Source organism: Spermophilus citellus (genome assembly GCF_964194105.1).
Source record: "Spermophilus citellus genome assembly, chromosome: 4".
NCBI classification, from domain to species: Eukaryota; Metazoa; Chordata; class Mammalia; order Rodentia; family Sciuridae; genus Spermophilus; species Spermophilus citellus.
In genome coordinates this window covers 111,441,115-111,464,723 of record NC_138185.1, presented here as the reverse complement: position 1 = coordinate 111,464,723, position 23,609 = coordinate 111,441,115, and the positions used below count along the sequence as shown (strand labels likewise).

At 51.9% G+C, this 23,609-nt stretch overlaps 1 protein-coding gene across 13 annotated transcripts in view; it reads right to left on the bottom strand.

Moving 5' to 3' along the window:
- Positions 1-22,237, bottom strand: part of TLE3 (TLE family member 3, transcriptional corepressor) — a 48,166-nt gene extending 25,929 nt beyond the window's left edge. For 7 of the 13 annotated variants that reach the window (XM_081289676.1, XM_081289678.1, XM_081289679.1 and 4 more), the window contains exons 1-5: positions 21,136-22,236; positions 20,526-20,626; positions 19,981-20,044; positions 18,913-18,957; positions 598-660 (exon numbers count right to left, since the gene is read on the bottom strand). In XM_081289676.1, coding sequence (XP_081145802.1) covers positions 598-660; positions 18,913-18,957; positions 19,981-20,044; positions 20,526-20,626; positions 21,136-21,159 — 297 coding nt within the window. In that variant the 5' untranslated portion in view covers positions 21,160-22,236. Of the gene's footprint in view, positions 1-597; positions 661-18,912; positions 18,958-19,980; positions 20,045-20,525; positions 20,837-21,135 lie in introns of those variants that run through there. The other 6 variants (XM_081289670.1, XM_081289677.1, XM_081289675.1 and 3 more) reach the window with 2 other exon arrangements.
- Positions 22,238-23,609: the final 1,372 nt, after the last annotated feature.

The window sequence follows — 23,609 nt, the reverse complement described above, 5'->3', positions numbered from 1 at the left end:
GAGGATAGAGCCTACCCTTGCTGGACAGAAAGGGGCCCACCAAGGTCAGCCCATTTATCTGCCTGGCACAGCAAGGCGGTTCCTTGAAGATGTTTCCCTCGAGTAAGCCCTGTAGCCTGGCTGCTGCCTAGGGGAGTCCCTTGGAAGGTGTGCTTAGAAGGTGATGTGACTACTGGTCAGGCCTCTGGTGAGGGCACTCTGTACCGAGGGGCTGCAGTCCCCTTTGAGTGCTGGTTCCCCACACAGGGTCTGCCCTTGGCACTGACTGGCCTCTCTTGCTTGTCCTAGATGTGAGGATGGAGCACAAGAAAGCAGAGGGTGAGGATGATCTCCGAATGGGACAGAGGACCTGCTGTCCATCACCGCTGCAGCTGCAGGTCAGGACCCACCTCCCTGACTTCAGGCAATGACAGAAGGAGCAAAGAGTCCCTCGGCTGTGGCCCCCACCCCTGGATCAGCTGGAGAAGGCTCCATAAATCCCCTGGGTGTCAGCGGGGTCCACAGGACTGAACAGGTGGAAGTCTGGACTACAGCGAGACCAGAGGGCCACTGAGCTGACTCAAGAGAACAAGAGGAAACAATAAAAGAAGGTCTCACCTCTTGTGACAGGAAGGGCATGATCTGGGCTAAAATTGTGTTCAGTCTCTTCGCAATCTCTGTCTGCAAAGGAAAAGAGACCATGTGAAGCCTCAGCAAACAAATCACATCAGCAAAATATCAGAGACAAGTGGAACTGAAAACCCCCAAACTGCGGCCCCTCTCCACAGGTTCCATCCTTTCCACCCTCCACCTCTACGGCAGGGAGCCGTCTCTCCCAAATCTCCAGCAGCCAGGCTGCCTACATCTTGGGGAGCTCCCATTTCCTGTCAGAGGTGGTCTACACAGCTGTTACCCTGTGGGTGGAATCCCTAATTAAACCAAAGCCGAGCAGCACCCTGCCCCCAGGAAAGCCCAGCTGGATGAGGAAGGAAGCGCTCTGTCCAGTGTGCCTACGAACTGTGATGGGCCAGGCACATGGGAGCCCCTGGTAAGCATGGAGCAAAGGGCTCCCTGGGGCCAGTGTCACAGGCCATGGTATAGGGCATTCTGGGGCTCCCCTTGCTCCCCACTGGTCACTGCTGCCTCCCCCCACACAGACCAATCCCCTCCCATAAATGTGCAACTCAGCCTGGAACCCCAACATTAGTTTCCACAGGGCATATCTAAGAAACTGATTTAATTAGGGATTTCACCCAGAGGGTACCAGCTGTGCTCTGCATCAAACATGTAGACCACCTCATCTAAGAAGCTGCTCAGAGAGGTGACCCTCTCATTCCAGCCCCTCATACCGGCTGATCAAGAGAAGCAGATCAGCTGTCTCATCCCCAACACCCACGACAGCCCACATTTAGGAAACCATCAAGCATTCCCACTGGTGTCCTGTGTGACCCCCAGATATCGGATCACAAGTGGTGCTAAATGGTTAACTGCTTCCAGACAGGAAGGCCTAGAATCTCCACCGACAGACAACTCTCTGAATTGCTTTCCTCATCTCATTGGGAATCCAGAGCAGCCAGGGCTGAGGTCCCGGGGCCAGCTTCAAAGCTTTCATCAGCACATAGCAATCTTTCAGAGACAAAACCATGACAACAGCCTTTAAAAATCTGTGATCATCTGCATGTCAAATGATTCTGGATGAGAAATCCATGAGCACTTAAAATAAAAACAATGCCGTCTGAAGCCTAACCAACAGACCCTGGGCCTCGGTACAGTTCCTGGGGCCAATGGCCCTCCAGCACACACCCACACCCACACGCTCACACACACTAAGGAGGAGGCCTACAGGGGTTTGCAGTCTGTGGTGAGAACACGCCTTGGACTGAAGAAGCTGATGAGTTTTTGCAGGCCTGTGTCCTGGGCTGCCAGCCAGGGTGGCCGGACTCTCCAACCCAGAATGCTGCCCACAACAGCAGGGACTCCTGGGTGGGGACAGGCATTGTTGCTGGCAGCTCTCTGCCTGGAACACTCAGATCCTCAGGAGCAGAGCCAGTGTTCCCAGCAGGCACCACTCTGGCATTTGGAGTAGAACAATTCTTTGTTATGAAGGACTGTCCCTCCAACTCCAGACCAACTGTGTCACTAATGATCCTCACTTCCAGACTCCCTGGGGTGGGAGGCAGGAGTATCATCCCAGCTCAGAATCCGTGAATTTGCCCACAGGTATTACACACTCACAAGGACACCTACCTTCTCAATCTCAGTAATGTTGATATTTGGGACCTGATAATTTTTTTGATGTGTGCACCTGTTCTGTGCATTACATGATTTTTTGGGTGGGGATACTGGGGATTAAACTCAGGGGCACTTGACCACTGAGCCATACCCCAAGACCTATTTTTGTATTTTATTTAGAGACAGGGTCTCACTGAGTTGCTTAGTGCCCTGCTGTTGCTGAGGCTGGCTGTGAACTCTTGACCCTCCTGCCTCAGCCTCCAAGCCACTGGATTACAGGCATGTGCCACCCGTGCTCAGCTGTATTGTAGGATTTTTAATAGCACCCCTGTCCTCTCTACCCAGGAGTGTCTATCACTTACTCCATCATAAAGAACCTGAGAAGTTTTCTAATTATTGTATAAATTAATCTAGAAAAAAAGAAAAGCAATGCACTCCAAAACAGGGTCCTTTCTCACCTCTATTTACTTTTTCCTACCTCAAATCCACTGAGTGGGGGAAAAAGGATGAGCATAATAGTCAGGATTGTATACGGTAGGAATTCTAGAAACAATCATCCAGCCTCCACCACAATCTAAACCTGCATAGAGCAACAAGTTCACTCACCTGTCACGTTTATGTGCCAAATAAAAACAGAAAAATACAAAAAACAAAAAAGAACCAGTCTTGTTGCTTAGGAATTTCATTGGTCCAAGCCCTCTTGCCTCAAATGAATAGGATATTAATGACTGAAATTTAGTATGAGTTTAATAAACGTTTGGCCAAAAAATAACGCTGACAGCCTGTCTGCATTTCTTTTATGCTTATTTATTTGGTACTGGGGAGTAAACCCAGGGGTGCTTAACCACTAAGCCACATTGCCAGCCGTTTTTTAGTATTTTATTGAGAGACAGGGTCTCACTGAGTTACTTAGGGCCTTGCTAAATTGCTGAGGCTGGCTTTGAACTCACAATCCTCCTGAGGCTCACCTCAGCCTCCTGAGCCGTTGAGATTACAGGCATGCACCACTGCGCCTGTGCATTTATTTTTTGAGCCTTCAATTTACAGAGTGATCCTCATCTTGATCTGGGTCTACTGACAAACCACAGGGAGGTGGGGAAGCCCCAGCCCTGCACAATGGAGTAAGGTAGTGCAGTAAAGCCAGACCAAGGCAAGCCACCCACAAGGGTCTCTGGCTGCTGCCCCCTCCTCACAGCCAGGAAGATGGGCAGGCTCAGAACTTTGCCAGTCACTTTGGCCTACTTAATAACTCCAACTCACAATGTCTGGGGAATCATAAAAGGGTTCCTTGATGTTGCTTACTTCCTCTGGCAAATGGGTCAAGGGTCAGGGTCTTGTGGGGAGGTGTGGAGGGAGTAGCCATCTTCCCCCTTCCCCACACCTTTAACAAACATGTGGCCACACACATACTTCCTACAGGTGGGATCTTCCTGCAGGGCCTGGTCCAGAGCCCAGCCTCCTCTGGTTATGAGTAAAAGGGATCCATTGGGATTTCACACAGACATGCCCAGTTCAAGGTCTGGCACACAGGCCAGCAGGTGCCCACAGAGGGATTGCTCAGAAGCCCTGTGGGCGGCCCAGGGCAAGTTCCCACTTAGCAGCACCCTTTCACCTCAGCACTCACACTGTCTTTCCTGGGGCCCAAACCCAATAGAGAGGCCTTGATGTGGCAGCAAGGCTCCAGGACAGGGGTGGGGCGTGTGGAAAGGCAAAGGTGGTTTTATATTTGGAGAACTTTAATACTCGATCAGAGCTTCTCTGACCCTGTCCTGAGTTTTTTTGTGGGATGAAGGATGGAAGGATGTGGAGAAAGCAAGCAAAGCTCATTCCTCCCCGTGGTAACTCTGCCATATTTGCTGCTGAATATCATCCTTTGCTCCCCCTAAAACTAGCAGTACACAAAAACCCATCTGTACACAGGCTACCCAATCTGAGAATGGCCTCCACACACTCCACAAACTTTGATGAGTCAAAGAATGAACTGGAAAACTGTACTTAACAGTATTTTTTTGGTGTTTGAAGGAGGGGAAGCAATTGCCCAGACAGAATCACTCTAACAAAAATGACAATCACATAACGAATGATGTCCACTGAGCCAATTGTGAGAAGCTTGGAAGCTCTGATAACCCTGGAAGGAAGGCACTTATTAAAATCTCCAATCTTCAGATGGGGAAACTGATGCTCAGTGATTAAGCAACTTCACTGAAGGACTTTCTGCCAAGAAGCCAAATTTCAGAATTTGGGGAGGGCTCAGAGAGAGATTTTTGTAAGAAAAAAATGACCATCAGTGTTAATGATTGACAGCATTTCTGATTAGAACAGCTGTCCAAACAGCCTTTGATCCAACTCCAAAAACCTCTAAGATTCAGCTCCAAAAAAGAGGGGATAAAAAAGAATCAAGACACAGGACTTGAACAATGGGGACAAGTCACAAATCACAGACTGGAACCAGGTCATGCATTGGACAACTCCTTCTGGCAACTGGGCGCAGCCTGTTATCAATAGGCAGCTGAGGTCCAGGAGGCTCACCTTGGTCCTTCAGTCCGTCGTGATGCCACAAGGCCACTGGCTTCGAGCCAGGTCTTCAGAAGCACCTGCAAGGTGGTGGGAGGGGAGAGGGCTTCTCTGGAACACTCTGGGAAAAGGTATTTGGGGAGGCTGATGCAGCTTTTGAACATTGCTTTTCAAGTGTGGTTCAAAGAGGGAGGCTTTGCTGGTGGAAAAACATAGCTCCTCAGAAGTAACTAATCTACTAGATGCAGACGCAGCAGCTGAGACAAACGGGCACAGAGGTCCCGCTACATTCAGAATCTGTGCTACCAACTGGGCGCTGGGAATAACATCTGTCCTGCGTCTCTGTCGAGATTGTTAGACAAATAAATGACAGAAAACGAGATAGTGGGGGGCAAGTGTAATTTCCCAAAGAGCAATCTGTTCCCCGCGCCGTAGTAGCTTCCATTCGCACGCTCGTCTCCTCATTAACGCAGGACCTCTGAACATCTTGGTGGAAGCCGAGGAGTCTAAAAGTACATCTCCCTAACCACGGCCTACCAGCCACATTTGCTGTGACTTCAGACCATGGTGCTCCTTGACCATCAGCACTGAGGTAGAGGGACAGAGCCTGCTCTTGGCTCTCACCCCTCAGCAACCGCCTGCTGCTGGGCTCATCAGCACCCAGAGTTCATCCTTGGTCATTTTGCTTCCTTAGCTGACTGTGCTCAACACAGTCAACAGCCACCCTGACAACCACTGTACCAAGAGAGCCTCTTTTTTTTTTTTCTCCTTTGTGTGTTTGCACATGTGTGTGTGAGCATGTGTGTGTGAGCATGTGTGTGTGAGCATGTGTGTGTGAGCATGTGTGTGTGTGCTGGGGCTTGAACCCAGGGCCTTGTGCATGCAAGGCAGGCACTCTACCAACTGAGCTGTAACCCCAGCCCTCCCCTAGTTAGTTTTAAACTGCCCAGTCATCTGCACCTGTGGACCCTGAGCGCACACTTCCTTTCAACCTCAGCCAAACAAAAGCAAGGCCAGGGAGAAAACTGCCTCTTTAAAGAGCAGGTCTTGCTCCAGTGCCACACAGAAGTGACCTGAATTCTCCCCCAAGCCCTTCCTCTATCTTGCCCTGTGGCTTTCTGGCAAATTACTTCCCTCCTCCCAGCTTTAATGCCTCCAAAATGGAAGGATGGAAGGTCCGACTGGATAATGTATTAAGTCCAGGAGCCCTGATTTAGAATGCCACACCCTTTTGACCTGCTCTCATCACACCCCTTCTTCCAGACAGCTCTGTGAAACAGAGCATCACAGGCATTTAAAAGACAAGCAGGGAGGAGCCAAGCCCATGGAGAGGTGAACAGATGTTGGGCAGGAGGCTGGGGGCGGGTTGGGGCCAGGTCCCCAGGTCCTGTCTTCATAGCATAGATCATTTCAGTTTGTTCACAGCAGAACTGTGCAGGGTTGTCAGAGGCCACAGGCAAGGGTTAGGATGGCCATTTTTAAGTGTTAAGCATCTCCTGTCCAGATTCTCTGATTCACAAGAAAAGCTGGTTGGTGAGCCTAAGACAGCCAGGCAAGGGTTCTTCCAGAAGTTTCCTTTAGTGGGAAATCTGTCCCATGTCTGTTAGGCAAGGGAATGGCTGTCCCATGCTATTAGATTCCCAGTGACATCTCTGAAATGAGGATTCCTTCCTCAAAGAATCAGGGCAGTGCCTTGGAAAGAGCACTGTAGCATGGGTGTGGACATGTGTCAGAAAGATGAGATGAGGAACAGATACCTGCCTATTCTGAAGCTTCAATTATACTTGAGCCATGTAGAAACCATGACCTTTGGAAAGACTGGCCCTGGTCTTTGGGTCTCAGGTCACTCCTCTAGAAGCCTGTGTGTCTCCGTCAGCTCCTGAGGTTCTTGAATGTGAATGAAGTTTTACCTGTTTCTCTCATGACAGCCTGTCCTGTCCTGTCCTGAGGTGACAGAGTGAACCTGCTTGATCCTGAACTCAAGTCAAGAGGCATGGGGAGGGACTGAGGCGAGGACTGCGCAGGAGGCGGCTCCTGCCCTAATGTTCCCAGCAGCTGGGTGCCACCATCACCCAGCCGTCAAATACTGGAAGATTCCAGAATAATGTGTCTGGGCAATCTTAACTTAAAATATCCCATTGCATTTACCAGGCAATTCTAAATTGATAGCCCCTCAATTATTAACTAAAAAGATGGCATTCCTTGTCAGGCAGTTTCTCCCTGGGCTAAGCAGTGAATGTTTATCAACATCGGAAGGAAAATCCAGGGAGGGGGAAGGTGGAGACCTCCAATCAAAGCTGGGGTGGCTTCCTAGGCCCCTTTCCATCCGTGCCCTGGCCCTCTGTGGTGGAAGAAAGGGGTAAATAAATGATCCATTCAGCAGCCTCAGGAGATAACGCCCTGTCCTAGAGAGGCTGGCTTACACCACAGATCACTCGATGATAGGCAAGCCTCCTTTTTAAAGACTCTCTTAGCACTGACATATTGATCAAATTATATATAACTACAACGTTATTAAATATTTATGCCTTCCGAGGAAGGCTACGGAATTCTTTATTTGGGGAGGACTTGGGACAAGCAAGGCCTAGCCCTCAGCATGACTCTGAGGATTGGCTTCCTGGGGGAGGGAAGAGGACACTGGCCAGACAGCCAGGGATGGCCACCCTGTGCACCAGCCCTGTGCCCTTCCCAACACAGTGAGATGACAGGAGGGAGGAAACACCCACCCTTCCCCTGCAAGGGTCAGTGAACGGAAGGGGGGCTGGGATTTCCGGATTGCGACACAGCCCTTGGGTACACTTCCCTGAAAGGAATTCACCTTCCCTTTTCCTCCAAGAAGTCTGGGGTGCGAGGGAATTGGGAATGGTGAGGACGCAGGCAGCCCACTGCCCCCAGCGGGAGGCCTGGGCAGCACAGCCTGGAGGGTGGCGCTCCCTGCCCAGGATGCCAGCGTTAGAGCCTCAGTTTCTGTGGCATGAAGGAAACCGATTTGGGTGCAGAATTATCACGGGTGCTCTCAAAATATGAACCAGACACCATGTGCACGTGGCTCTGCCCTGGGGAGTGTTTGCTGAGATGTGGAGGCAGGCCCCGCTCCACAGGAGGGAACTGGGCCTAATGACAGCCCGAGTCCCTCCCAGCTCTAAGAGTCTCTAAGACTTTCATTTCTGACTCTCAGTTTCCATCCACCAGGCTTCCTGTTAACAAGATCCAATAATCTTTAAATATTTGTTCACTTTAATTTCTTGGTTCCCAAACACATTAAACTCTGCTTGCCTCCCACCCCCACTTAGGAGGGATGGCTCTCAAAGAGCTTGCTTGTATAGACAGAACAGGCAAAGCCTTTTCAGATTACACCTTCCCCCAACACTGCCCATTCATCCCAGGAACCCCCTCCCCCTCCCCCAGCCCTCCCCTCAGATAACCCCTGCCCCTCCCCCACCTCCTCCAACTCCATTGGCCCACAGCCGCCAGGAGGAAAAATTCTCAATTCATCCCTGTGGGGTTACCATGGCAACCCCCAGCCACCTAATCCCCCTTGGAACATTATGCAAATCTCCCTTTGCCCCTCAACAGGCTGTAAAAGTCACATTACCCTTGCAGAGGCAGCTCATTAAATTTTGGGGGTCTCTCCATCAGGTCAGGGCTACAAATGAAATTAGGACTATGACATTTTGAGGACAGAGGCTCTTTGGGTGGCATGAAGAGGAAATAAAGTGGTGGCGGGGGCAGACTTGACGGTGCTCAGAGACAGAGCCCCATTCAACCCACCCAGCCTAAGTTCACAACCAAAGAGCCCATCCCCTCCTTCCATTAAAAGGGTAAGAGAGTCCTTTTTCCCCAAATAAGGATTGGCAAGTGCAGTACATTTCAGAGGCTTTGAAAAAATCCAGATCAGTTATTTAGAAACTCATCTTCTACCATCCGCTCTATCTCAAATTGACTTCCACATTCAACCTCTCATTTCACACACGAAGCAAGAGGCCCAGAGAGGGCAAGGAAATGCCCTCACTCACAACAGCAGCACAGAGGTAATCAAGTCCCCTGGCTCTAGAGCCGGCATTCTTCCCTCCACCTTAAGAGTCCTCAACGAGTGGTGATTCTGCCACATCCCCTGGGGATCTGTGGCACTTTTGGGTGTCAGAGAGGCAGTGCTACTGACAACTAGTGGGTAGAGGCCAGGGACCCTGCTGTATATCCTGTAATACACAGAGCAGCCCCACCACAGAAAGTCAACCAGCCCCAGAAGGCAGTGGGGAGCAGGCTGAGAAGCCCCCTCTGCATGCTGCAGAGGCCCAGGCTTGACTGAATCCTTGAAGATTTTGCTGGGGCCTTGCCAGTGTTGGAATCAAGGCCGCCACGGGTGGTGGCCTGAGGTGGCATGTGTGAAGACCCCACCTTGATATGCCTGTGGATGAGGAGCACTGGTCCCCAAATAAAACAGTTCTGACCCTCCTGCTGGTCCACCGTGGGCTCAGGAGCAAGTCACCTGACCTCTGTGACTGGCAGTGTTCACAGTGCTCGAGATGGGCAGGGGAGGCTGCAGGACTGGCACGGGGAGTGGCCAGGTAACATTATGGGTTGGGTTCTGGGAAGTCTTACAAAATACCAAGGACCCTGTCCTCTGTCTTTGAGGCCCTGGCAATTGGGACCCTGTCCCACTATTGAAGATACCTTGTTGAGACCCATCTGTGTGCAAGGTACTGTGCTGGGTAGTCATACACACTGTCTGGTGGCATCTTCCCAGCACTCTCCATAGCTGCACTGTCCAGTGTGAAAGCCACCAGTCACATGCGGCTAGACACATTTCAATTAAATTCAAAACAGTTTCTCAGCCACAAGGGCCACATTTCAAGTGCTCAAGAGCCATACACTGTTGATGGTGATCAGGCTAAACTGCACAGAGATATGACATTTCTATCACTGCACAGAGTTCTACTGGACAGCTCTGCTCTAGCAGGTAGGTATTATTATTGTCCCCATCACAAATTGAAGCTCAGAGAGGTCAAGTAGTTGCCCAAAGTCACACAGCAGTAAGTCTGGACCTAGGATAGTCTGACTGCAGACCAACCACCTCCCAGTTGCTGGTGCTCTGCATCTACCATCTCAGGATCATCCTGCAAGCACCAGCTGACTCCTGAGGGCGAAACTGGATCCACCAGCACAGATGCCAGTAAAAACTGTCTCATCAGGGACCCACTACCACCACCTAGCAGGCCTGGGAAATGCCCAGCGGGCATTCGCCGTCACAGGAGGTTACAGAGTCCGGTTAAGTAAAGTGAGGAACAGCCATGAGAGGTCCCCTGAGAAGCAGGGTAAGAAACAGGTGAAAGAACAAAGGAAACCCGAAAAGGCTGAGAAAGGAGTCCACAGCCCCCTCTGTGAGCTCCCTGCAGGCTAGGCTGCTGGGGCCACACCAAGTACAGGTGACATGGAGGACCCTGGAAGTGGCAGGGCATTTCTCTGGGACTCTAAACACTGCAGCTTCTCCACTTCAAGTCGGCTTCACGGAGCGCCACCATTCTCCAAGGTGAAGCATGAGAGCCCAAAGTTGAAGGGTACAGACTGGGGCGGTACTGACATCCCAGTTGTTCCCACCTTTCCCTAGGCCTTCTCCCTGGAGAAGGAGATGAGAGGAAGGACTCGCTTCTGCAGAAGCCGCAGTGAGGGTCTAGGGATGAACCCAAGCACCCGCTGACCGGGCTGTCCTGCAGGGCCTGCCTTCTCCATTTCACGCTCTCATCTTTACTCTACAGACCCAGGTCACTGAGCCATCCCAGACCACTTGATATCATCTGCCATACCTCTGGAGCCCCCTGTGGTCCTAGATCTGCCCAGGGAGAGGGCAGAACGGTGGACGGTTCTGCACTTGACTCCCACCCACGTTATGACTCACTCCTTCCCCTTGTCCACACGGAACTGCCTTCCTCTCCACTTGACCAGCAGGAATCACTGCTGTTCCCAAGCACCTCTGCTCCCACAGGAGTGCCCCTGCTAGTACAATGGACGTGCTCAGCCTCAGACCCAAGGTCAGGCAAGATCATTAAGGGCTGTCCCTAGGGAGGCACCAGGGGAGTGGGTGGAAGGCCTCCTCCAACCTCTCAGTCACACAGCTGGCAGGGTGGGGTAGACTCCAAACCCAAAGCCTTCAGAGTGGGCTAGGAGGGGGGTCCCGAGTTGCCCTGGGTATTCCAGTGCTCCATGACCAGCAAGAAGAATGCTCGCTGCATCTCAGTCTGCATTCAAGGGGCCGATGTCGCCTTCCAGAGCAAACTGAAAGGGATTTTCTCCCACTGGGTTAGTGTAGTTTTCACCCAGAATTAAAAAATGAGAAAACAGTCGAAGAGCTATGAACAATAGCTATCAAGGATTTAAAAGGCAAATGAGATAAGGCCACAACACTTGGAACTCCATGCCCAAACAAACAGCCACGGCGGGGACAAGCCTAGTTTACAAATTCACGGCTCAGTTCCTCCTCATAATCCAAATTGGGCATGTTTCACCTGTCTCTTCCTCATTTCTTGCGCCCCCATCTCTGCTGTATCATCTCTCCCCCTCCCCCTCGTCTTCCCCTTTTGCATTTACACTGTTCATGGAGTGAGATGAGAAGTTAAAAACAAACAACAACAACAAAAAACCTTTGGATTCATTAAAGACATTTAAAAATAAAGGGGCATGACACTTTAAGGACCCTTTCCACAAACACAATTTTTGCAGCCTGCAGGCCTCTCAAAAACCTTAGGAAGCCTGTGTCCTTCCCAGAACACGTATAATGCTCCACAGGCTCAGGGAGAGAATCCTAAACTGCGACAGTGCCCTCCTCCCGGAATACCCACAAAATGCACACACGCACTCTATGGGCTAAGGGTCATGAAGGGCTCAGGGGCCAGTCAATACAAAGGGTCTGTCCCTCAGGGAATGCACAGCCCCGTTTCCACACCTGTGCCTGCCAGTGACCGGAGTGCATACAGGTCATCTCCACACCCTAGGCCATCTAAGGGGTTGGGATGCTTTTGTACTGATGGCTGGTTGTCTTCAACACAACTGCTCATTATTTTTGATGCAAATGTCTGATCTGCTTTGCTACAGAAAAGTGAAGGTACTATATTGCCACAATCTTCAATATTTGGAAGATCAATTTCTCAACCACTCTGTCCTCAATAAAGGCCTTTCCTGGGATTATTTGGCGGCAGCAGCAGCTGCTCCAGAACACTGGACCCTGCCTGTCACTCGCATAGTCGGTGAACAGAAGGAAGGGTCTTCCACAGACATTCAAGCCAAGTCCACCCATGTTGCCCCTTCTGCAGGAGCAGCTGGCGTTGGGAGGGAATAGGGCACCAGCTACAGGCCCAACCCCAGATCTGGACACATCTCCCTGGCCTCTCAGGCCCCACCTGGGGCCTTCCCACAGCTGAGCCCTTGACTATCTCCTTACTCTTCACAGAAGGCAAGTGAATAAGGGCTGCCAACAATAAAGGGGGCCAAAGAGAAGGGGTAAATGCTTTGGGGTTGACTAGATGAGAACTCTGACAACCCTCAACCCTGGTGTGAACCCCCATTTAAGAACACACCCACCTGTGCTACCCTCACTCAGGCTTTCCAAGCAGGACTCTTGGGCCCAGGAGCTCTGTACACTGAATAGCACCCTGGAACCTGATTAGGAAGGGGTTTAGCATCCGGGCACAACTCTTACACAGGCTGACTGTCCCCAGGTGTCTGCCTGGATACTCAGTGATAGCTCGGCAGCCCCAATTCCCCACCGTCCGGCTGAATGTGCAACTTTCTTAATCAAATGAAAAAATCTGAAACCAGTGCCATGAGAATTGAAACAACCCCCCCCCCCCATTTTCCTCCTGGAGAAATCCAAGGTCCCAGAGTCCCTCAGTGGGGAGAGGCCGAAGGGAGGTTTGCGGTCTGAGTCAGACCCTAGAGCAACAATCTCACCAAACACTCAAAGGACATTCACCCTTCCCTAAGTTTCTTTTCGCCCCAACTTGAGGGGAACATTTACTCTGAAAGGCAAGAGAAAGAAAAGAAAAAGGCAGGAGAGGAGAGGAAAGGGAGAAAGCAAGCAAGCATCTTGGATGTGTCTCAGAGAGCATTTGTTGAAAACAAGATATTGTCCCTTTAAGCATATAAAAACAAGGCCCTTGAGCACGCGGTTCTCACTCTGGTACACAATTATGGGTGCTTTCAGCTGTCTAGCACTACTTCAAGTGCGCTCTTAAACCAGACTGTCAATGGCATGTTGAAAGCTATTTTGCTGGCTGCTATCATTAATAGCAAAGTGGAGAGCTAGGCTGATGAGAATTAAATATGGGGGAGGGGGCGGGTCATAACCAGTCATTACGGAATTACCAATATGAGAAAGGAGGCAAGGCCACTTTGGGGAATAAAGTTCAAACCAGCACATTATGGTGGAGGCACAGGCAGGGGAGGCTATGATGGCCAGGGTGTCTTCCCCACCCCCACCCTGCGGCAGATGGACTCAGGCCAGCTCTGGAGAGCCATATGGGGACAGAGGGAGTCACTGAGTCGTAAGTGGCGAATGTGAGGGCAGAGAGGCCTTGGAGATCACTTTGCTGCAAAATGTCACCACCTCGCCTCACTTCCCAAGTGCAGTCCCCGCCCCATACCATTCCAGAGGCTTGCGGCTTCCTGACTATCTCAAAGCCTTCCCAAGGAGCTGTTGCCACCCTGGGGGAGCCCCGTTGTCACCCTGGGGGAGCCCAGGCTGCTGCCCCATAAACCCCTGCCCTCCCTTTAAGGCTCTCAAGTAGCAGCACTTCAGTGCAGTCCCCTCTGACCCAAGTCCCCTTTCCCAGGAACAGTGAGAGCTAGCCTGTCACCGTGGGCCACATTGGCACTTACCTCACTGCACTGCAATTACTTATTTAGATGCCTGACTCCCCAGCAGAGGGAACGGTGTCTTATTCGTCAGTGTCACCAACCCCCGCCCACACCCAGCACATCCCAGGCCCCTAATAACTGTTTTGGGAATGAATCCAACCCCCTCATTTCACTGATGAAGAAACTGGATGCAGAGCCACAGAAAGAAGCCTGCACAGGCAGCAGCCAGCCCACAATGAAAACCCCCACTTCCAACTTACGGGGCTCAAAGAATACAACCCCACCCTCAGACTATCCAACGTGTTCACTGAGCAACTATTACATATTAAGTGCCACAGTGACCTCAGCAGAGGGGCTTCTTCCACAGCTCTGACAATGAGATAACGAGATGTGAGAAAGACACATGTGTGCCAGAGCACAGGGACAGGCCAGCTGGGAGTAGGCCTTTATCACCTTTTGGTCCCTGGCATCCCTGGGATTCTGTACAAACAATAAGAGAAAAGCATTCTCCTATGCAGAAAGGAAAAGCGAATTTATTCCTTGACTGACTCACTCCTTCAACAAAACAAAATGGAAATGAATGGGCCTCTGTAAACCAGACCCTTCCTTTGAGAACCTTCCTTCAGGCACCCAGGGAGGGAGGAGTCCAAAGAGTGGAGGGGAAAGCTCAGGGCCACCCAAGGCTCCTGGAAGTGAAACAAGTAGAATCAGAAGCCTGGTTCCCACCCAGGCTCAGTTTCTTTGACGGGTACAGTAAGGATAAGGAACCACTTGTCCATCTCCCAGGCTCATTTCCATTGTCAAATACAGAAGCAGAAAAAGACCCAGAGAAGCACAGAAACTCCCATTCTGTACTGCTCTATTGTCAGCCAGAGAAAGGAAGAGTGGGGTGGCCGGCAGTCCTGAGGGTGGGGGCTCAGCAGACCTGTAGCTCCCTGTAGCTCCCTGGACAGAGTGAAGGATACTCTGGGCTCAGCAGACCCTGCTAAGCCAGGCAGCAACCCAGTTAGTAAGATGACATAACCTGTGTGATGAGAGGGGAATCTATTCCAGGGAAGAGAGAAGTGGCAGGAAAGGCCAGATGGAATCCAGGGTGTGGAGGGGCTCCCTGGTTGCCAGCACTCGGGCAAAAAAAATAAAATAAAAAATTTGCAGCTCAACCCAAATGCCACACAAATAGGCACGACCCTAGTATAAGCACACACCCTTTCATTCCTGAGGGTGGTCTCAAAGTAGACTACCAAGGTACACCCAACTCCTTGGCAGGTTCTTTGCACTCTTGTACTTTGTACCCAGTGACTGCACCTTGACTATGGTCACAGAACTTCAAGCCGGTTTGCCTGGAAATCTTCCAGCCCAAGCACCATATTACTTAAGTGAGAAGGTTCAGAGAGGAAGGGGGTGACAGGCAGAGAGAGATTTTCTATGGACCACGTTGGCCTTGCATTTATGGCCGCTATTTATGGCCACTCCTGTCAGCTAAAAAGTTCATAGGTTTTTAGCACCTCTGAACCTTCCCTCTGGGATTGCTTGTTATGCACTCTGTGTTGTTACTGTACACATCAAATCAGGAGTTGTGCAAATAGCTGGCAACTTGGAACAAGGCTGCAGACAAAGAGGGCTCAGCTAACACAGTTATACAACCAGAAATGAGGTAATTTGAACTTTGGTGGAGCTGGGTTTATGGCCTTAGCCTCTTTGAATGATGATGCAGAGAAGCAGTAGTTAATTGAAGACACCTAGGAGCTAGGAGCACGCCACCTTTCTTGAGTCTTACAAAAAGAGACCTGAGGTTAGAAAGGAAGCCTACAGTGGCAGCCTTATCATGAACACAGGGCTGTAGGAGTCTGGATACACCAGTTCTTCTCTCTGGGCCTCAGTTTCCTTAGTGGAACTTGAAAGGTTTGGATGAAAATCTAAAGGGCTCTTTCAGTTCCAGGACTCCAAAAGAAAACTTAAAAGGCAGGGTTATTTGGCTTACAGAAAAGGTGACCACACAGTATTGGCAATGACACTGTCCCCAAATAAAAAATAACTGAAGTTCACTTTCAAAACATTCATGCTCACCAACAGAGGGTAAAAGGCCAGACTGACCTAGCTTCCCACAGCCTCAGTGCCTCAAAGTCAATGCATGACAATTGCTATGGAGCCCCTGCTTGTCAGCTGGCTTTGTCATCTGGGGCTGATATTGGAAAGCCTCTGCAGGAACAAGATGGAAACTGATGAGCTGGTCAGTCATCCTCGCCTCCCTAGTCTTGCTGAATCACCCTTGACATTCTGCCTGGAAGCAGGAGTTCGGAGGAGGTGGGTGACCTCTTGAAGCCCCAGGCCAGGCCTGTGATTCTGTAATCTTTGCTTTACCATAATTAGGGAGGGAAGCAGAAGAGTAGGAGGAGAAACCATTTATTACTTCTCTGGGATTTGACAGCTTGGAGAGGGAGAAAAAGAAACAGCCAGGGAAGGAGCCAGCCACAGTGAGTTTAACCTCTCAGTAAAATAAAAATGGGCTGGACGCACCTCATCAGCTGCCCTCTGTCAATACTTGGGCCCATCTGGCAGAACTTGAGGTTCCCAGCTAATTGGCATTTCCCATAGAGCCAGCAAAGAAGAGCTTAAAAAAAAAATACATGGTGTAGTGAGTGTGTGTGAGTGTACGTGTGTGTGTGTGTGTGTGTGTAAGCAGACTGTGGAGCACCACACTTCCCCAAGGTGTGAGCTCCGTAGATCATCTATTATATAAAAAAGTACAGACAGACCCCACCCCCACCCTGGAGCTTAAAGATGAAGAATCCAGCCTGTTTGTTCCAGGCAGATGTAATCACACGAACAGTCAAGTCTAGAGGGCAGGACACTGCATGAATAATTCAAGCACTCCAGTCACTTGATTGTGTGTGCAGATAAAACACCAGTCAACCGCTAAACAGGTCAGCTGATAAACTTGTTTGCTCAGGCCTAACCACCATCCGCCAAATGCACCCAAGACCCACACTACAATTAGTGGCAGGGTTTTCTTCTGCAGAGCCCTGGCAAACCTAGGGAGTGGCCAGCGCCATTAGGTCAGGGTTGCATTTCTAAGCCCAGAGTTTCCTCACCTCCTTGCCTCTTTGTTTCTATACCGCCACAGGGTGATTTCACCCAACTCAAGAGACTGCCACAGCCGGCAGAGACAGCACAGTCAGGGCACATGCATTCATGCTGGGAATGGGCTAGAAGGCAAAGGTGAGAGGCCAGTGGGATAAAGCACCCAGCTGAGAATCCAGAGTCTCTGATGTGAGTCCTAGCTCTGCCCTCTGGCCTCCCTGAGGCCTTGGTTTCCCCACCTATAAAAAGGGCAAAGAATCCCTTTAGCCACCACTGGCAGCTGAGAGGATTAAAGGAGACAATGTAGCCAAACCTCAGGCATTCTCCCCCTAAGAACCCTGTTTGGGGAATGGCCAGAAATCCCAGATGCACACAGCTGCTCTTTATACAAACCCCACCACCAAATGCGTTAAGATGTTTAACTCTTCTGGGTTCACAGCGTCCCCAGGACTCAGAGAATAGCTTTGCTCTGCCAGCCAAGGTGGTTCCTTTGTGCCAAAGAAGCATCCACTCATAGATATGGGGACACCACCCATGCAGACCTCAACATGCAACGACATATTACACCTTAATTACAAAGCTCTTAGAATAACTGCTGCTATAAATTTAAACCTGGTTGCAATTACCCTCTTTAAACCTCTTTAAACATACCCAAGATACTAAGCAGAGAGAGAGAGAGAGAGAGAGAGAATGAATGTGTGTGTGTGTGTATGTGTGTTTGTTGAAAGGTGGAGAAAGGGAGGAAGTGACACCCTGCATAACACACCAAGGTCCTTGAAACACCTGGGAGACCCCAGTTTCGCCACATACATTTTTTTCTGGACCAGTCAGACCTAGTCAGTTCCACCTCCAATGGGGCAGAATCTATCTCTAGTCTCCCAAGGGAAACCTTATTTACATATAAATCAGGATCTGTTTATTATTTTTGTGGACCAAGAAGTGAAAAAGTGGTAGCCTTCATGTGCCTTCCTAGAGAACTAACCCCTCAGAAAGCCACAAACTGGCTTCCCACACTGCTCTGTAAACTCGGGCCCCTGGCTCTTCACCCAACACTGGGGCTCCTTCCAGGACAGGGAAAGAAACTACAGATTCTACAGGAAGCCACTGGAGCAGGGAGGGGGTCACTTCTCACCTGCTCTAGGTCCTGCCTGCTTTAAAGAGCAAAATTTAAACCTTGTAAACGACTGTTAATTTAGAGCAGAAAATCCATTCAAGTCACGGTCACCAAAGGCTAGAATGAGTCAACAGCCTTCTGAGATTTCAAGAACACCAATTGTTAAAAAGAACAACCGGGCCTGTGCCATTTATTCTTGCCAAGTCAATGCTAATCGGACCGCCAAGCCAAATTATAGGCAGCCTCTCCTCTCCTCCGAACACAAATACACAAACAGGCCTCTCCCACGGCCAGCCTAGCACTGGGACTAGTTACTGATATGCACCAAGATAAAGGGTGTTTGTATTTGCCAGGTTTGAGGTATACTGTTATTAGAAGAGTGACAATAGGGGGTAGTTTACATATCCATCAAATGACACCACACTAGCTAAACTGGTTTGACTTGAGGATTTCAAAGCTGAGCTCAACCCCCAACCATCTCAAAAGGCCTGGCCAGGCTGCCCCGGGCCAGTTACTTCATCCTCAGCTTCAGCTTCCTTCTCTGGAAAATGGGAACACAGCTGCCTTCAAATTAAGATCCAGATGAAAAAGTCGCCTTCTAAATGTGAGGCATTAGAGCTCTATTTCATTTTGGTTTTATGTTTTTAAGCCGTTAGTGGCTTCATTCCCTTAAATTTCGACAGCTCAGTCTGGCTTTTAAGGCTCTTGAAGTTTAATCTTATCAAGGCAGAACATCACATTTTTTTGCAAGAAAAAAAAAAACACAGAAAAAGAGAAAAAAAAAAAACCTACTGCATTTCCTCTGGAGGGTTTTACATTAAAACAGATAAAAGCAGTCAGCCAGCTCTAGGTTCTCAGGAGTCTGTAAAGCAAATCCTGTAGGTATGACTTTCCCTTTGGTCCTTTATCCTCCACCAAGATCCAAGACCATGACTAATTTCACAAGCTCCAATGCTAAAAGCTCAACATGTCCAAGAAATCTGCCAAGACTCAACACCTGCATTTCAAGGACTAGATCCACTTACTCTGGGAGAAGTGAGAGGAACAGAAGAACCAGCTCATTTTCAAACAAGGGGAGTCACAGAAGTCCACACATATGTTTTTAAAAACCAAATTCATTTCTTAAAGAGAAAAGCACTTACCTGTTTGTGCATTTCAATGTTCAAGCCATAGGACATCTCATAGTACTAAAAGTAAAGAGAACTGCCATTAAAAGACAACACAGAAATCTGTTCATGTTTCAACATCATTTTTTTTTTCCTGAGAAGGTTTTGGCAAAACCATACTTTATGATCCATGAGTTATGGAAGTTTAAAACAAACACCAAAGCCAGCCCATGTTGAGGTTTAAGCGCTGGCATCAGGCGAGTGGGCGAGTGTTCTTCTCATCTCAACAGAACATTACATACACAGTAGTAAGAAAAGCCAGGCCCTCCCTCCCACAAGCACCACATGTGCCATATATCCTGTTTATACAAGGTGCGGGCTCAACAGGGAATGGTGTGTACACTGGGCCCCCCTTGTCCTCTGAGAGTTATTTAGCACTGTGTAGAAAGCCTCTTATGTGGAAAGAGGCACAGGGAGCATGCTTTAGGGCCTCCCATACCCTCTGACAAACAGAAGATGTAAACTTGCTGGAACAGACACTGGGTAAAGGGGGAGATGTCTATCTATGATCCCACAGCAGACAAGACTCTTTACTGAGGAGGGACGTGAAAGCAGAGAGATTTAAAAGGCTCTTCTACTTCTCAGAAAACCCTGAGGAGGGAGGGTGCTTCTGTCCCACTCTGGCTGGATCCCAAGGCTGCAAAGTAGAAAAGTTTCCAAACATCCCCAGGAGGTCTCCAAGAGGGATTTTTACCCAATCCTGACGCAGAATGATCCAATCCTACCTCACTAGCCAAGACAGGGCCACCGGCCCTCTGAGAAACCTTTAAAACACAAATCAAAGGCACACAAAGGTAGTGCAGAGGTCTCCAGTCTGGAATCTGGGTTTCCTCTCTCTGCCTCTCCTTTCACTACCCTCCTCCAAGTGGCCTGGCTAAGGGAAGCTGGTGAAGGGGTGGAGGGCACATTCAGATTACACGACTCTCCCGGCTACCCTGCGGCTGGGCCGCGGTGGGGACTAGGTTCTTGCCTCCGCAGATCCCAGCTGCGACCCGACAGGGTCTGCGCCCTGCCCTCTGCTCCCCTCCCCGGGCCGCCTCTCACCATCACATAATGGCGCTGCATCTCCGTCTTCTCGTTCGCCAGCTTGTCGTACTCCACTTTGAGGCTGCGAGGGCAGGAGGAACCGCTCAGGCCTGGCACCTGCACGACCTCCTCCCGGACCCAACCCAAGGGCCTCCGAGAGCCACTTCTCCACTTCCCTGATACCCAGGGGGGACCCCATTACCCCGCCAGCCTAGGGCGGAGCGGGGGCTGGGTCCCTGCCACCGGGAACCGGGAGCGAAACTACTCGAAACTTCCCACGGCCGGGCGAGCGGACTTATCCTGGCCGCCGGGGTGCGGCCCCTGACGCAGGCTTGCGACCCCAGAAAGCCGAGCAAACCGGCAGGTGACCCGACCCTCAAGCGGGGGCGGCACCCAGAGCCGGGCAGCTGCGGGCAGCGAAGGGTTAAGGCGGCGCGCTGGGAAAGGGGAAACAAAAGGCGGAGGCCCCGTCGCCCCAGGGTCGGCAGCCCTTCGGTCCCCGCTGGGGGTGGCAGGAGCCGCCCCCTCCCCGCCAGCCCCGGGGCCGCCCCCACCAGCCTTACCTGTGATATTGAGCTTGCAGGAACTGGAATTCGTCTTTGATCCTGTCACAAGACTCAGCCACCGTGAATTTAAATCCCGGCTGCCCGGGCTGATGGGGAGCCTGGAGCCCGCAAGGACAAGACAGGGGAGAGACGCGGGCTTCAGAGGGGCTCCAAGCCGCCTGGCCCTCCGCGGCGTCCCGGCCCCTCCCCGCCGAGATCCACGGGAGAGGCCACCCTCACCGCCCAGAACCTTCCCAGCAAGTTTCTCAGCTCCCCGACGGGGCAGGGGCGGGGGGTGCCCCGATCGCTCCCTATCCGTCGCGGGCTCCCATCCTTTCTACTAAAGGCCCCCATTCCCAAGTAGGCGGGGGCGGGGAGACACGCCGGGCGAGTTGGGAGACTTAGGAGAGGGGGCGGGGGCAGCGTTAACAGCTCCCCCTCGAAGGTCCACGGCCCCCACTCCACTCCGGCGGAATTACCCTTCTCAACAGCGTACCCCCACCTCAGCCCCTTTGTGTGAGAACACACACATCATAGGTAGCAACATGCAAAATGGAGGTGCCAGATAAACTGCCTCGTTTACCCTGCCATGATAGATGCTTAAATAAACCGAGTTGCAATTACTCACCGGATGTCTGCCTTGCGGATACATGGCAGGGAGGGGTCGTGATTCCGAGAGCGTGGAAGCGCCGAGAGCCCGGGCCGGAGAGGTGCGGGGGAGGGGGGAGCCGAGCCCGAGCGGGGGGCGGCCGGGGAACCGAGAACTCGCCCCCGGCCCCCCCAGCCCGCTATCACAGCGAAATCCCAGAGTCGGGCGCCCGCCCCAAGTGGAGACAAAGAGCTGCGGAGCAGGCGGCAAAGTCGTCGGCGGGCGCCGAGGCCGGGCGGCGGGAGCGGGCTTTGTGCTCCTAGGGCTCGGCGGGCTGCAGCCGACCGCCTTCCCCTGGCTGCGTGGACAGTGTCAACGCCTGGGGCTGCGTGGACATCGTCGGCTCCCCGGCGGGTCCAGAGCTGGGTCCCAGGGCCGGGGGCTCCTCCCGGGGCGAGCGCGGGTCCCCTTTGGATTACTCAGCGCGTAGAACCTGGAGCGGGGTGCGCGGGGCAACCCCAAGCATCCGGGGCGAGCGGGTCTGATCCTAGAGGCAGCCGGGTCGGGGGCTCGCGACGAGAAGAGGAAGAAGGCAGACACTGAAGGTGGCTGCTCGGGGCCGCAGGAGCGCGGGAGGGTGAGGGCTGGAGCCCGGCGCGGGCGCTTCGACGCCCCCCCTCGGAGAGGAGAGCCTGCTGTTCCGTCTGCTACTGCCGCCGCCGCCGCCGCCGCCAACCCTTCCCAGGGCCGGGGAGGAACTCCGGGTTCAGTAGGTGCAAATCAACCGCCCTGGCATCTTATCCCAGCGGGCACGGAAAACCTCAGCAAAGGGGTCCTCGCTGCTCCCAACTTGAGCTGTGCGAACCCAGCGAGGAGCGCTCGGCGCCACCGCCGCTGCCGCCTCACAGCGCGCAGGCAGGAGAGCACTGGAGGAGAGACGCAGCCTGAGACAAGGAGCTCTGCGGCTTCCTTCCTTCCCTTCGGCCCGGCTCTCTCCGAGCCCCGAGAAACCCCCGAACACAAACACTCAACACACACACATACACACACCAAAAAAAGTGCCTCGGACCTGCGGATACCACACACAGACAGGCGAGGGGGACGCGCACGAGGTCTGAACTGCCGCGAGAGCAGTTCCAAATAGGGACTGAAAAGTAACAAAATAATGTGGCAGCTTCGCCCGGCACTGGCCAATGGGAACGCGGAGTCCCCACGTGGGGCTGCTGGGCTCGGCCTGCGACTGGGCGCCGCCGGGCGCGACGTCACAATGCCCTCTTGTGTCTAAAACTATGCATGAAAAGTAGCAATCAGGCCCTACCCGCTGGTGACTTTCGCATGGGAGTGAAAAACAGCGCTCCTCAGATCAGGAATTAACCAAAAGACATATAATAAATAGATATATATTATAGTCCTGGGCTGCTAGTTTTTTTCCTCCTCTTTTTTTCCCACGATCTACTAGCAAATAATTATTTAGCAGGAGGGGGAAAGAGAAGACAAGAATAACAACAAAAGAAAAAAAAAGACAAGCTGTAAGATCTTCAAAACCTGTGGCTAGTAGTAATGTATCGGTTTATTCTGCAGTGGTGAGAACGATTCCTCCCTCTAATCTCATTAGGTCTGCAAAGCAGCTCAATTAGATACTATAAAACAAACAGAATCACTTTGTCACTTTAATGTTTTCACTTCACAAGATTTAGGACGGATAAAATGGTGGCTCCCAAAGTTGCCTTCGATCTTTAAAATTTTGCTCGGAACTGAGGCTGTCCCTATCTTTATCCCTTCCTACCGCTGCCCATTAGCCCCCAGCTTCCCTTCTTTGTTCGTTCGCCCTTCTTTTCAGAAAGCCAAATAAACAGCGCCTCTGATGAGCGTCGGCTGCCTGAGAGAAGTCTGAGGAACTCTGGCTTGGCGGGTAGCGCAGATGGAAGGGCCCAGCAGCCCGCGGACAACAGGCTCTGTTTGCGGCTGACCCCACTCGGGGTTCCTTCCCAGTGGGGACAGCTACGTCCTGGCCGCAGGCTTCCCGGGAGGGGTCCCCGCTTCGCTCCAGGTCCAAAGGAGTGGAGCTGGGAATAGGGTCAGGGCTCTCCCGGCCGCAACCCGAGAGTTCCCACCCGGTTTACTCGGCCTAGTCGCCGTATTATCCCAGCATTGGCAGCAGCTTGTGGAGGATAGTCTATGTGAGAGCCTGTGGTGTCTGGGGCGCGAGCCTCGACGCCCCTGGGGGCGCAGCCGATCCCCAGCCTCCCGCGCACGCCTGGAGCACCCCTGCACGGCTCCTCGCAGACTCCCTGAGCAGTCCCAAAGGCCACTCGACTCTTGGGCCAGTTTGTCCGCAAACAGATAGCCTCGTCTCCTGTGCTCGGGGTTACGTCAGGGTAGACCAGCCTCAGGCTAGCGGCCCTCGGAGACAGCACTGCCGGGTGGGCGGCCCAGGCAGGTCCCCCGGCCTCTCCGCAAGCTAGAACGCACCCTGGGGCGGCGGCGGCCGCGCGCAAGCCGGCCGCGCGCCC